The sequence below is a fragment of the Nyctereutes procyonoides genome, unplaced genomic scaffold (genome assembly GCF_905146905.1).
Source record: "Nyctereutes procyonoides isolate TBG_1078 unplaced genomic scaffold, NYPRO_anot_genome, whole genome shotgun sequence".
Taxonomy (NCBI): Eukaryota; Metazoa; Chordata; class Mammalia; order Carnivora; family Canidae; genus Nyctereutes; species Nyctereutes procyonoides.
In genome coordinates, this window is record NW_026575051.1 from 62,809,126 (window position 1) to 62,823,403 (window position 14,278).

Sequence of the window (14,278 nt, forward strand, 5' to 3'; positions counted from 1 at the left end):
GCAGGTGAAGGTAATCAGATATTAGTGGGGGCTGGCAGCAGGGGACCGAAGGGGTGAGGAATTTGAGGGTGATCAGATATGGAGGGTAGGGGAATTCTCTCTCAATGGATGTACTGAGATTCTTGCTACAATTAAGCTATGCTGACCCAATGAGGGAGTAGGAGGCCAATGAACCAAGGTTGAGGCCTCACTGAGAAGAGGGCTTAGGGAAGCTTGACTAAAGTCTGGTCAAGGACGGGGTCCTTGTCATCTGTCAGGCACTGTTCTAGGTGCTGGGCACTGCAGGGAGCAAGACAGACAAGGTCTCTGATCTCATGCAGCTCACAAATACACAAAGTGCTGTTGCTGTTGTTGTGTTTCTGCATGGAGAGATAAAGGATCAGAACAGGAGAAAGCAGGAGAACAGCCAACTGTAGAAGGAAAAGTGTCAGGTGAAGGCATGAGGAAGTGTGGTAACCGTTAGAATAAAAATCTCTCCTCCCCCTAAGAAAGAAGATAGTAACTCGGAATATGTCTCTGGCAGCCAGCACAGAAGGGGGCGAGATGTTCTTTGGAGGGCACCTGCTTAGCTGTGTCGAACACCTGGGAAATTGTACAGACTTCTAAGGCCCCAAGGATACGCCCAGGGCTGTCTCTATCCTGGGGGAATGAGGTGAGTCAGAGGAGTCACCTGTGCAGGAGGGTCAGGAAAGGAGCAGCCGACCAGCCTCAACTGCAGTTCCTGGGGAAAGGCTGTGGCCCACAGTGTGTACAGATGTGTCCATATTATCCTTAAGTAAAAAGACTGCCAAGGTAGATGGTGGAAAGGACGCTCTCCAATGACAGGCAAAGGGTAAATGGAGAGAGATCCGGCCAACGGAGTGGCAAGAAGGAAGCTGGTCAACAGGTTGGAGAAGACAAGTTGAAATCTACACAACAGATGTAAATGACAGAGGAATCCAGTCTCACAGGGAACTCTCTTAACTCTCAGGATCCTAAGATTTTTATTTTTCCCCGTCCTGTAGTTTATTTATATAGTTTTGTTTTCTCTATCTGCTGCTTTTCCTACATCTATAGCCATCGGCCACTTTTGTGTACTTCTTGTGATCCTCATTTCAAAACGCAAAGGGGCGGAAGGCTTTTTTTTTTTTTTAATTTATTTATGATAGACATACAGAGAGAGAGAGAGACAGGCAGAGACACAGGCAGAGGGAGAAGCAGGCTCCATGCACTGGGAGCCCGATGTGGGATTCGATCCCGGGTCTCCAGGATCGCGCCCTGGGCCAAAGGCAGGCGCCAAACTGCTGCGCCACCCAGGGATCCCGGCGGAAGGCTTTCTTAGGAGACAAAGTTGACAGAAAGGTTAGAAAAGTGCTACCTAAGTGAAACTAGTTTTCCAGACAAGCAATTCAGTGATGCCCTAATAAATGAAGAATTAATCTGCATGAAAATGTGATTAATTTTCCCTGCCTTTAAGGTAAAAAAGATTAAAATCATAGCAGAAAGGCTTTTAGGTTATAAAAGGGGTATAAATTTCAGCAATATAAAATGAAAGATTTCATAACATTGGATTTTGGTTACCGGCTATTCAAGTTTAACTCATCTAATAGTTAATTAGCACATTTAGCATTTAAGTTAAATGTTAATTATTTTTCCTCCGATCAAAAAATATAACAAAAATGGAGCAGGTATAGAAATAGCAAGAAAAAGTTATCTGGCATATAAACCCTTGAAATTTCAATTATCAACCTGTAAAAATTAGACAATTTCCCATATAGCCTTGCACTTAGAGGCCCACCTATTTATGCTTTTGTCAAGGAAAGGATGCTTTTTTGATCATGAATCTGGTTTTGCAGTAAACAAGTCAATACCAAGATCTGTGTTTACAGCAGCTTTGATACGGAAGATAACTATTTATTCTAGGACATCCTCAGTCTATTTTACTATGCTACCCCAAATAAAGTGTGCTGATTCCAAATATTCCTCTTTCAGTTGAGAAACAAAAGAAAAAAGAAGGGAGGAATTCCTGAGCACCTGTCATATGCCAGGAACCCTGCTAAGCCCTGTTGCATACCTCTTCATTATTTCTCACAATTCCTCCTGAAGTCTGTATTACCTCTCAGTCGGTAGTCATGGAAATATTGAGAGGAAACATTCCTATCCCAGGCTCACTGGTTAGTTAGCCTTGGAGTGGAGATGAAAATTCGCATCTGACTTGAAAGTGTTCTGGTTATTGTCATAATACATCCAACCATGATTAATGGGGATTATTTAAAAAAATTTTAATGATCACTAGCTCGATCTGCTAGGTCTCTCCTGTTGTAAACTACTCAATATCTTCAACAGTTCAACTCACACGTAGTATTTGTTTCTTTAAATGATAATAATTATATCATTGACTTATAATAAGCCAGCAATCCGTTAAAAAAAACAAACCCCAAAAACCCAAGATCTCTCTAATATTGTCAAATGGAACTGACTTAAACCCAAGCGTGGAAGTGGATAACCATTTCATCTTACCAGCACCGGCCCAATCACTGTAACTGTCCAGAACTTTCAGGATTTCAGGACTGCCACTCAAAGGAGTAACTACTGTGAAGTTGATGATATCCACAAACTTAATGCTAATAAAGCAATATTAGAAAAAGGTGGCAGGGGGCAGCCCTGGTGGCTCAGCGGTTTAGCGCTGCCTTCAGCCCAGGGCCTGATCCGGGGGACCTGGGATAGAGTCCCACGTCGGACTCGGTGCATGGAACCTGCTTCTCCCTTTGCCTGTCTCTGTCTGTCTGCCTCTCTCTCTCTCTCTCTCTTCTCTCTCTCTCCCTCTGTCTGTCTCTCATGAATAAATAAAATCTTAAAAAAAAAAAAAAAAGAAAAGAAATGGTGGCAGGCCCAGTTAAACCCAGACTTTAGCAGCTTTCAGTTGCAAACATCCCCCACTGCCTTCAGTATGTCTATCAGGGAACACATCAATAGCTTCAAATCCAGCCTATCCTATTATTCACTTCAAAATCTCTAGGATATCACATATTTTTCTGAGTGACTCAATGAATTCCAAATACTGGTCAGTTCAGTAACCTCATTAAATGATGAAATCAGGTTAGCACTGTCAGACTTGTTTGCTCTATTCTTCTTGTGTTTTTTTTTCCATGAGCTCATTGGGATGGTCTTTTTGACATGTCCTGAGTTAATCAATCAAATACTAATCTAGGTGTTACTGCAAAGGTATTCTGCAGATGTGATTAAAGACCATAATCAGTTGACTTTAAGTCAAGGAGATTATCCTAGATAATCTAGGTGGGCCTGATTCAAACGGTTGAAATGCCTTCCAGGGGAATTGAGGCCTGCCTGAAAAAGAAGAAATACCACCTGTGGATGGAAGCATCAGCCTGTGCCTGAGAATTCCAGCCTGTCCTTCCTGGTGGCCCGCCCTACTGATTTCAGACTTAACTAGCCAGTCTCCAAATCACATAAGCACAATTCTTGCAATACATCTCTTAATGTACGTCTCCTTACTGGTTCTGCTTCTCTGGTTATACCTTGACAGACACCTTCACACACCATCAATAGCTCACAAATACAAAATACCTAGGAGTAACCTTGACAAGTAATAATGTGGTTATGGGGCACCTCGCTGGCTTAGTCAGTAGAGCACAAGATTCGATCTTGAGGTTGTGAGTTCAAGCCCCATGTTGGGTGTAGAGCTTATGTAAAAGTAAAAAAAAGAAAGAAAGAAAAGAAAGAAAAGAAAGAAAGAAAGAAAAGAAAAGAAAAGAAAAGAAAAGAAAAGAAAAAGAAAGAAAAGAAAGAAAGAAAAAGAAAGAAAGAAAGAAAGAAAAAGAAAAGAAAAAAGAAAAAGAAAGAAAGAAAGAAAGAAATAGATGGTTCCACTGAGAGATATAATACCGAATAAATTTACAGGTTTACACAGTCCTAGTCCAACATATGGCTGGACTTCTGTTCACATGATGACATAATAACCTTAAAGTTCCTCTGGACAAATTTAAAAAAAAAAAGGACAATTTGGAAACTGATAATTGCTAACATTTACTGAGCAAGCCTACTAGAGTAGTAGGCTCTTCACCTAAGGTGCAAAAAAACCACATAGGAAGCAGAAAAGACAACAGTCAGGTGACTCAAGGAAGATCAAATTGGGAAGACAGGCCAGGACCTGGCTTGTTTTTTAAAGAGGATGAATGCATTGTTGCCATTTATGGTTTCCTGGATGCTTCCCTTTTTTCTCCTTCATGTCCATTCAGGGCTACAGTGTCTAGAATTTTATTTGGGATGGCCTAGTGTAACTCTGCACTGTCTTCCTCTCAGAATCTCAATCTCTGGGTATCACATCCTCTTCTGTAATTCCTCAGGAATGTGGCAATGATAAAGCGGGGGATAAAAAATATATAGGGTGGGAAAAAAGAAAGTAAGGACCAAGAAGTTTGGAAGAAAGCAAGGTTTCCTCTAGTTCTGTCAGCCTTTTTCTAAGTTTCACTCAGAGTCTTACTATTATTAAAGTGGACATAGCAGTACGAGTTCAGTACACCAGTATATGGAAGGAATTCTCTTCCCTAAATTTAGAGCAAAGTGATCAATTTGTGTTTTTTGATTTGCTAACTTGTAGCATTTAATAACAAGTCTACCTTATAATTTAAAGATATAACAAGGTAATAAAAAGAAAAAGAAACTAGCATTCTCTGAGGAAGATCATCGTAACTGGAATATTTAAAAAACTGGAGAAAGGCAAAGATCTTTCCACCATCTCAGATTCAGACAGGAATTCTATCACGATAACAGCACAGTAACAGCTGTTTCTTTCAGATCTCATTCTTCAGAGGGTCAGCTCTGTGTAGACCAGACTTGCAACTCAAGTGAACAATTCTCGGGTGCTGGTTTTGCTCCTGTCAAAGATTTGAAACCTGATGTGGCTAATCCAATTTTCTTTTGAGATCAAAGTGAGTGTATCTTTTTTTTTTTTTAACAGAAAAAAAAACACCAAAAAACAAAAAACCCTACACATATCTTTATTAAATGGACACATATTTCACACCTGAATCAATCTCTTGACTTTATCCTGCTGTATCTGGGAATGGCGCTCTGCAGTATCTAAGAGTGTCAGGATGTGGATCTTGCTCAGAGACGTTGAAAAATGCTGCAATACCCGAGCAATTAAAAAAAATTGTAGATTTTCTTATCATAATGTAACATAAATTAGGTACCAATAATGAAGTAATCTAACTAATAATTGAAAATGCACTCAGTATTATATAGTTTGCAAATCTGTATCATAATCTTTAAAATGTATTTATTTATATTACCCAGAACACAGTGTGATCCGTTTTGGTGTCCTTATCTGAGTGCCAGCATATCTGTGCGGCTTTTGGATCTGGGTATTCTTAGCATAGTAAACTGTGCAGCTGGAAAGCTTTAATGCTCAATAATGGTACTGGTATGGCAAAGATGTTCGAAGAGAACAACATTTAAAATGAGCCACCTCCACAATTTGTAGCTGGCTGCTACTATGCTTACTATCATAATGTAAAAGGCTTCCAGGAAGGAAAATCAGGCTGTTATTGTGCATGAGGCTCAGTGCTAAAAAACAGTCTTGTAATTACCTGTTAACCTCGCTAATTCTCACTGGTCTCTCTTACCCTTTTGCCTGTGACAGTTTGCACCATCATATCTAGACAATTATAATGCTTTACAGACCAAAGGGCCAGCTTTGCCGTAACACTCACTCTTCATCTGCAATATTCACAGGATGTTTTCACATTCGTATGCAAAACATATGGCTAACCTCAATTTATGGAGAAAATGCTAAAGCCAAGAGCTTCATTCAGTTTTTCTTCATTTTATGGAACAATACTGAAAGAAAAAAAATATGAACTGATGGTTCATATGGTTGAATGGAAGAAGGTTTCTTGGGAAATCAATTAGAAGACCACAATAATTGGTTTTTAATGGAGCTTTCTGGAATAATTACCTGTTTGAAAGATAGCTTACCACTGATGCCATTGGATTCCTGCTGTAGGTCACAGTACCAGAGTCGGTTTACTGGATCGCACCCCTCTCTTATTGATAGTAAGACATAGCGACCATCATCAGACAACTATAAAGGAAATAAAAACAGTACAGGGAGCTGATTAGAAAGTATTTTTTGGAAAGCACTGTTAAGTAAAAAATAAAGCTGAACCTTAAATGTCATATGGTTACCCAAAATTTATAAGTGGCAAAGAAATTTAGAAAAAAAAAGAACATTTTTTATTTTACTCTTACATTACAGTTTAAAAAAACCCAGTGAAATATTTAAATAGAGACTATCAACAGATATAACCGAATGTCGTGACTCAATGTGATTTTTATTTAAATTTATACTTTAGGCTTTCACAGAGAATACATGCAATCTGTCATTCTGAATATCAGTATCTCTGACTTTGAAATTTTGTCATGGGTCATGTATTTTAAAAGTGTTGTAAATGAGTAAGAATTAGCAAAATGGGCATGATGCAAGGAAGTTCACCTGTGGTGCACACTGGTGACACGAACCAGTTTCTATTCAACAACTCTTTATCTTTAGTTGATGTCAAAAATCAAAAGCCTGTGCTTCTATAAATTTCCTTTATGGTACTGAATAGAAGAATCTCAGGTAGCAAAAAGAATCTTGGCAAACTAATAGAGCAAACAATATATTCTGATTTTGAGTTGTCAAAATTGATATAAGTGGTGTCAAACCCTCTAAATTTGCACACACATATGCTTTTTGCAATTTTTTTTCATTTAATTTAAAAAATTAATCTGTGTCAATATGTGTACTTAATTCTTTCAACTGCTATGCAGCATTTCAATCTAAAAATATACCACAATTAATTGATCTGTGTTTCCATGAATAAATGTTTTATGTCTATTTCCTTCCTATTATAAGCGACACCTCACAAAAATTCTGAATACGTTTGTTTGTGTCCTTATCTGTGTTTCTGGGTATATAACTAAAAATAAAATTGCTAGGTGGGAGGATACGCAACACATTCAACCTTATTCGGTGTTGCCAAATTATTTTCCCAAAATGTTTGTACAAACTTACATCTTAGATGTCACAGCAAATAACAGCTCCCGTTTTTCCACATCCTACTGCAGTGGCTAACTTCACATACCAACTTGGCTAGACCACAGTACCCACATATTTGGTCAAACATTATTCTGGACGTTTCTGTGAAGGTGTTTTTTGGATGAGATGACTGTTTAAATGGGTGGACTCTTTTTGGTTTTGTTTTTTGTTTTTGTTTTAAATGGGTGGACTCTTAAAGGTGATTACCCTCTGTAAGGGGAGTGTGCTCATCCAATCAGTCCAAGACCTTAATAGAAAAACAGTGACCTTCCCAAGCAGGAAGCAATTCTGGACCACCTTTGGACTCAAACCGAACCTCTGGATTTCCAGCCTGCCAAGCTACCCTGCAAGGCTTTGGACTTGTCAAGCCTTCACAATCACACTGGCCAATTTTTAAAAAGTAAATCTTTCTCTTTATAAATATACACACACGTTGGTTCTGTTTCTCCTCAGAACCCTAACACACTTACCAACAACTGTTACTCTTTCATGTGTTCATTAGATAAAATTTGCTAAGCAGCCATTATGTACAAGACCTTTAAAGCTACATCAGTGAACAAATCTGGGGAAAAAAATGTTACATTCTAGTGGATGAAATAAATATGGAATTATGTAGCATGTTAGAAAATGATGAACATGGAGAACAGGAACAGGTGTAGGTAAGGGAGGCAGGATGTGGGGGCAAGAACTGTACTTTTAAAATATGGTAGTCAAGAAAGAAAATGTCTTTCCACTGTCTCCTGCCTTGCATTGTCTCAGATGAGAAGGCACTTCCTACCTTTTTTGTCACTACGTGGAGTATGTGTTCCCTACTCTGGCTGCCTTTAAGACTTTATCATCATCTTAGGTATTATGCAAATTAATTAATCATGGGCTTTGCTGTAGTAGCCTACTTGAGTGTCGTAGAACATTTTAGAACTGTGGTTTTCTATTTGATCAAATTCAAAATACCTTTGGCCTTTTTTCCCTCCTGTATATTTTTGTATCCCCATACCCCTACTTTAGGACTTTAACTACACAATGTTAGATCACTTCGCACTGTCCCACAGGGCAGTGGGGCTGTGTTCATTTTTCTTTCCCTTTTTCTCTTTTTGGTTTATTTTCAATTGTCCTGTTTTCAAATTCACTCATACTTTTTTGGATATCTAAATTGCTACTAAGCCCATGCAGAGACTTTTCATTTCGGGTGGCTTATTTTCACATCTAGAAGAATGTTTGGTTCATTTTTATATTATTTCTTTGTTCATTATATTAACATTTTCTCAAATCCTTTAAAAATTATTTTATAATAGTTTTTAAAAAGCCCCTGTCTGCTAGTTTTACTACCTGTCATTTCTGGGTCATTGGCTACTATTTTTCCCGGTAATGAGTCACATTTTTCTGCTTCTTTACACAGTTAGCAAATTTTAAGGATTGAATCTTACACAGTTTGAATGCTGCCTGGATTTTTTTACTTGTTTGCTCTTGTCTTCCTTTACAAAGTTTCGAAGCAGTTAATTTGTTAGTGGATCAGCTTGATCTACTGGAGGCTTGTTCTCAAGCTTTGTTGGGAAACATCTGCAGGCCCACTGCAAAGGCATGGCCTTTGTGGGGTTGCTGGTGAACACCCTGAGTGTTCAAAAGGTCTTTCCACTTTGGTCAGAAAGTGACAGTCTCCCAGACTTGTTCAACCTCTGGTAGTTGTCAGCTTATGGCTCCCTGGTAGTGGTTGACCTGCATCACGGAGTTTCATCCTATGCATGCACTACTCAATGGTCGACAAAGACACCAAGGGAGACCAAGGCAGATTTCTGGGGCTCTTAGTGGTAGTTCCCTCCTTGTACTCTGCCTGCAAATTCCAGTGGCTTCAGTCTTCCCCAATTCTTTGGATACTAAGTTCGATGAGACTGTAGTTCTCTGTGGGTTCCTCCCTCCTTGTGCCAGACCCAGAAAATATCTCCAGAAAAGCAGAAAGTTGGGGCAATCACAGGACTTGCTTCTCTTACAGAGGATGGTTCAACAATGCCTGCTGACCGATAGCTGCAAACAAATTGCTTTCTTGTGTATGGTGTTCTCGCTGTTTATGGCAGGAAGGCTGCTCTAGGACCAACTACCCTGCCATGGCCAGAGGCAAATACCTGTCACTATGTTTTTATTTTTTTTAACTCATTTTTATTTTTTATTGGATAATTACATTTTTAGAGTATATTATTGTGCATTCTTGAAGTACAGATATAAGAATTAAGAAATGTAATTAGAACTAATATAAAAGATAATACCTAGATTACTAAAAAATATAACAATGATGTATTTCCTCTGTCTCATTACAGAGTAAGGTATTTTTTACAGTTTCTGTTTTCTATTCCAATAATACTTCTGTGAACCTGCCTTGGGGGCATGTTTCTTTTCTCTTAAGCAGATGTGAAACTGTCAAACATTCACCTTGACTTGCTGCACTGCTCTCATCAAGCCCACATACATCGATTCCGTCTATCAGAGCAACGTGATGATATCGAGCTAAATGTCATCTAGACAAGAGTGTCTGAGTATGGAATACTTCGGATTTTACTTCCTAGCAGCAGCAGGTGCTTATTAGATTTCAACTCCCCCAAAATGCCCATCCACTTTCTATCTATAGGTTCATTTTGGTAGACCAGCTGTTTGTCAATCAGGTTCTTCGCATTTATAAATTAATCATAACGATTATGCATGGTCTAAAATGTCCAGCATTTTTAAACACTTGGCAGGACACTGCATGTTTTAAGTTAAACACCTCTTTCTTTGAAAAAATTATTTTAAAACACAGAGATAATCTGTTCTTGAGAAACAGAAGTGGGATTCCAAGTAAGTTATAGTTTTATCAAAGATGCTAGAAAGTTCTGTTTAATTTGGCTGCTCTTTCCTGTTGACATTTTTTTCTGAGTCCAGAAGCAGTTTCCTTCAACAAACATGAATCATATTTTGCCGTATGGGTTTTTGCCACAAACCCACATAACATCAAATGCCTCAAGTGCATTCTCCTCCATCTTTTGCTAGGCTCCTCAGATTCTTTTCAAAGATGGTCAAACAATTTTAGAGAATCCTCATATAAATTTCTGATTTCCATTAATTCTTTTCTCCATTCTCATCCTGATTTTATTTCCAACCTACCTGTCATCATGTTTTAAGCAGGTCTTTTGCAAAAGAACATTAGACTTGATTGAGTTAAAAAAATCCAATCTAAGAATGTATATTCCATTTTCATTGATTGTTATTGCTGATGTACTGGCTTCCATGGTCTTAGTTTCAAGTATTCTATTCACCTTGCTTTCCCCTTCTTTCTTCTTCATACTGTATTAATATAAATTTCCTTATGAATATTGTCCCTTCTTTGACTGCTTTGGGAGTTATATAACCTATTCTAGGCTTTTATGTATGTTCTCCATAAGCTTTTCATATACATAGTTAATAAACTCAGGTCTGGAATTTAGTTCCATCTTATTTTTAATTCATTCTATATATTAGTATCATCAAGCAACCTTACAATCATAACTTCATCAAATGTAATAAAAAGCAGCCTCATTAATACTTCAGACTTTTGTTCTCCTTTCCTTTATATAAAGATGGAATTTTTATAGCTTAGTTCTTAAAGTCGTGCTATATCAACCATAAATGATGGTTAATTCAATTGTAGTGATTTAGCCAACGGAAGACAAGGCGGTAAAACTCACTGCAAGAACCACACCAAATCTTTGACAACAGCTGTCTCAAGCATGTCTAATGAGTTTTTCTCAGCATTTCTGGCTGGACTAAATATTGTAGCAGTTTATATTTAATCTAAGGTAGGAAGCCCCGAGGTACGTTGCTGTCTGGATGCCAATTAAGTCTTTTTCACTGTAGCTCTCTTCATCACAACCCAGTGATGTTCCAGAGCTACCAAATAAATTTGTAAAAACCAGAAACAATTTTGAATCTTCAAATGCTCAGTCTCAGGTTTCAAAATCATTTATGAATGTCAATGCTGTCCCAAAATATGAAGTACACCTTCTTCCACCAAACTTGTAACAATGTATATTTAACCAAGGCTTCACATTCAGACTATTTCAAGGCACTTTTAGAAATGAATTTTGGAAATCACTGGGAGGAGGAGAGAAAAATATTATTAATGAGGAGGACAACTGCATCTCAACAGACTTTTCTGAAATCTAGGTAAAAAGAAAAGAGATAAACAGGTGAGCCAAGGGCCCCAACAGGTCTTAATGAAACACTATAAATTCTCATTCCCAAAATACTGTTTTTAGGGGCGCCGGGTGGTTGGTTAAGCGTTTGACTCTTGATTTAGGCTCAGGTCATGATCTCAGGGTAGTGGGACTGAACCCCATGTTGGGCTCCAATCTTGGTGTGGAGTGTGAGATTTTCTCTCTCCCTCTGCCCCTCCCCCTTTCACACTCACACTCTCTCAAATAAATAAATAAATAAATTCTTAAAAAATATATTGTTGTTTTTTTCTTTAAACATATGATATCGACTAGAATAACTGTGTTCTCTGGAAGCAATTAATCTGATTCAAAAGCACTGACCTGTTCCAACAAGGTTGGCCTAAGACTAGCCTAACCAATTATGAAAGATATAATTCTTAAATCTGTGCTTTTTCACAGCTTTTTTCTACTCTAGATCTATATTTTTAAAAAAATTTTCCTTAAGTCAAAATTATTTTATTTCATGAAAACCTACCTTTATGCAAATAAATATTAACAAAAAATTCTACAAATTATTGTAAATCAAATATTTATATTTGCAAATATTAAATCTAGTAACTGCACTCCAAACAATACCAACAGGGATAAAAACTATCATTCTTTACTCATAAATAACCATTCTCTACCGTTTAGCCTTTCATTATCTGCAACCAGACGAACATCAACAGAGTAAAATGAATGCAAAAGCCACCCTAGCCAGAGCCCCCTACCCCACACGTCTGGGGTGGCTGGGGCTGAGATGACTAGTGTCACCACAGTGGCTGGTTTTAACAGGGGAGTCGGTGTGCGAGCCAACTTGCCATCCTTTACTTACTAAAGACATAATTTAACATGTGCCACCAAACACAGCCGTCCACTATTCAAGTGGTCAGAGCTGAAGCCCTTTACTCGACCAACATTTACTGAGAGTTGGCTGCTGCTGAACCAGGGCCTGAAAAACACAGATCAACAAGACAGGGCCTTCAAGAGCTCATGCACACAGACGAACACTACAGAACATTGATAGTGAGCAGCTCAAAGTATGACAGGAGTGCAGAGAAGGGCAGCTAACAGGGAGGGGAGGTGGAGGAAGGGTGAGATCTGAGAAGGCTTTGGGGGAGGGATGGCCCTTAAAGGACTTTACAAGGGAAGCAGAATTTCCCTCAAAATCGTTGCTTGAATTTTGCCTCCTTGCAACCGCTACGGTGGTGTAGCTGTCTGGTTCGCAGACCTGTGCAGACATATGCTTGAGCCACGTACATTTGTTCTCAAGTGTACGTTCTGCCGATGGACGGCAGCACATGCAGTGGACGCTGTGGTCGGCTGAGGGCCAGGAGCAGGGGTGCTCAGCTGAGAAACTCCAGGCCTGTCCTCAGGTTGGAGAGAACCGCCTCTCCCATGGTCACAAATCCTTTTGCGTTTCCCCCTCCCCCCCTCCCCCCCCACCCAATGACTGATTAATGCAAGGGTCTATCAGTCAGGAAAACGCTGATAGCCAACCCAGCTCCATCACAGCTCCTTCCTCTCTGCCCTCACCCCCCAGCCTGGGTGAAGGGTTCAAAAGCACTCCCACTCAACTTCCAGGTCTGCTTCCCAAGGAGCCCGACCTGTGACAGCATGCAAAGCATCACAACACCCTGTACACACGCAGTGTGTAACCTAGCACAGCCCCCAACTCCTCACGGTCTCCTGGGCAGGCCCAACGAATAACTCACTTCTCCTGGTTCGCCAGCCTGGCACTGAAACAAGAGGCAGCAGATGCGCAACCAGCTATCACCCTGACTGCTGCTAAGGTGCTTACTTAGAAATGTGGCTCAGGACTGTGAATTGAGAATTCCCAGCCTCCCTCATACCTATGTAGCCACTGAGAAGCCCTGGCTGAGGAAAGGTCCCCCAAAAGGAGGTCATAGGAGTGTGGAAAGAAGCGCTCCCTCTAACTTGTGTGGTTTCTCAGGTTGGCATATTTTTTGTGCTGCTGAAGAAAATCTTGGGTAAGTGCTGGCTTCTGTTTCTGAAGACAGGACCCAGTAACGGCTGCCATACTCACGGACACTTGACCAAAAGGGCACAAGGTATGGGGTCCTCAGACTTTCTACTTTCATTGAAGGAGCCACAGTGATTCACGAAGACATTTTAATTGTGTATTGGAGGCCTTAAGAGATAGTAATATTTACCAAGGAGACCCTCGACAGACATCATTCAAACTAAGAGATGGACTATGTATTTTATACTTCATTCTGTTAGGTTTGCATATGCTGCTCCAAAGAACACAAAACTCATGTGACAGTGCATTCAGGACGACAACCTCTACAAACCCAGGAGCTCTAACACCAGAGAGTTTAAAGCTACCGGATACACCTCAGGGGAATCTAGGTCCAAATAATGTTTTTATCAAATGTTTTCATTCAGCAAATACCTCATGTAGGTGTAACAGTGATCCATGCAGACCAGAGTCTGGATCAGACTCTGGTCCATATTTACAAGATGTCTTCAGCTTTACCATCCATTCGAGGCCTTTTTTTTTTTAATGAATTTACAGAGTACCTGGGTAGCTCAATGGTTGAGCATCTGCATCTGGCTCAGGTCGTAATCCTGGGGTCCTGGGATCGAGTCTCATACCGGGCCCCCCGAGGGAGCCTGCTTCTCCCTCTGCCTAGGTCTGCTTGTGTGTATGTCTCATGAATAAATAAATAAAATCTTAAAAAAAAAAATAAATGAATTTGCAGAAATGGGGTGAAATAGAACTAATCTGATGATAATAGCGGTTTCTCTGGAGAACGGGATCTTCATAGTTTATTTTGAACAATAAACTTAGGTTATTATTTACTACTCTTACTAGCATTATGAACGTTTTAAAGTCATTGAATCTGGCTCTTCTCAGTCTCAATACTACACAATAAGAAAGAACAGCTGGGCTTTTCAAATGACCTGAATCAACTAGCTTTTCTTCACACATCTCATGTTAAGAGAAAATAAACAGATGATTACTTAATGTTGTAAA

At 39.4% G+C, this 14,278-nt stretch overlaps 1 protein-coding gene across 1 annotated transcript in view; it reads right to left on the minus strand.

Moving 5' to 3' along the window:
- PREP (prolyl endopeptidase) overlaps positions 1-14,278 on the minus strand; it is a 117,517-nt gene that overhangs the window by 63,873 nt on the left and 39,366 nt on the right. Inside the window, exon 7 of the mRNA XM_055330191.1 lies at positions 5,980-6,085. Coding sequence (XP_055186166.1) covers positions 5,980-6,085 — 106 coding nt within the window. The remainder of the gene's footprint in view (positions 1-5,979; positions 6,086-14,278) is intronic.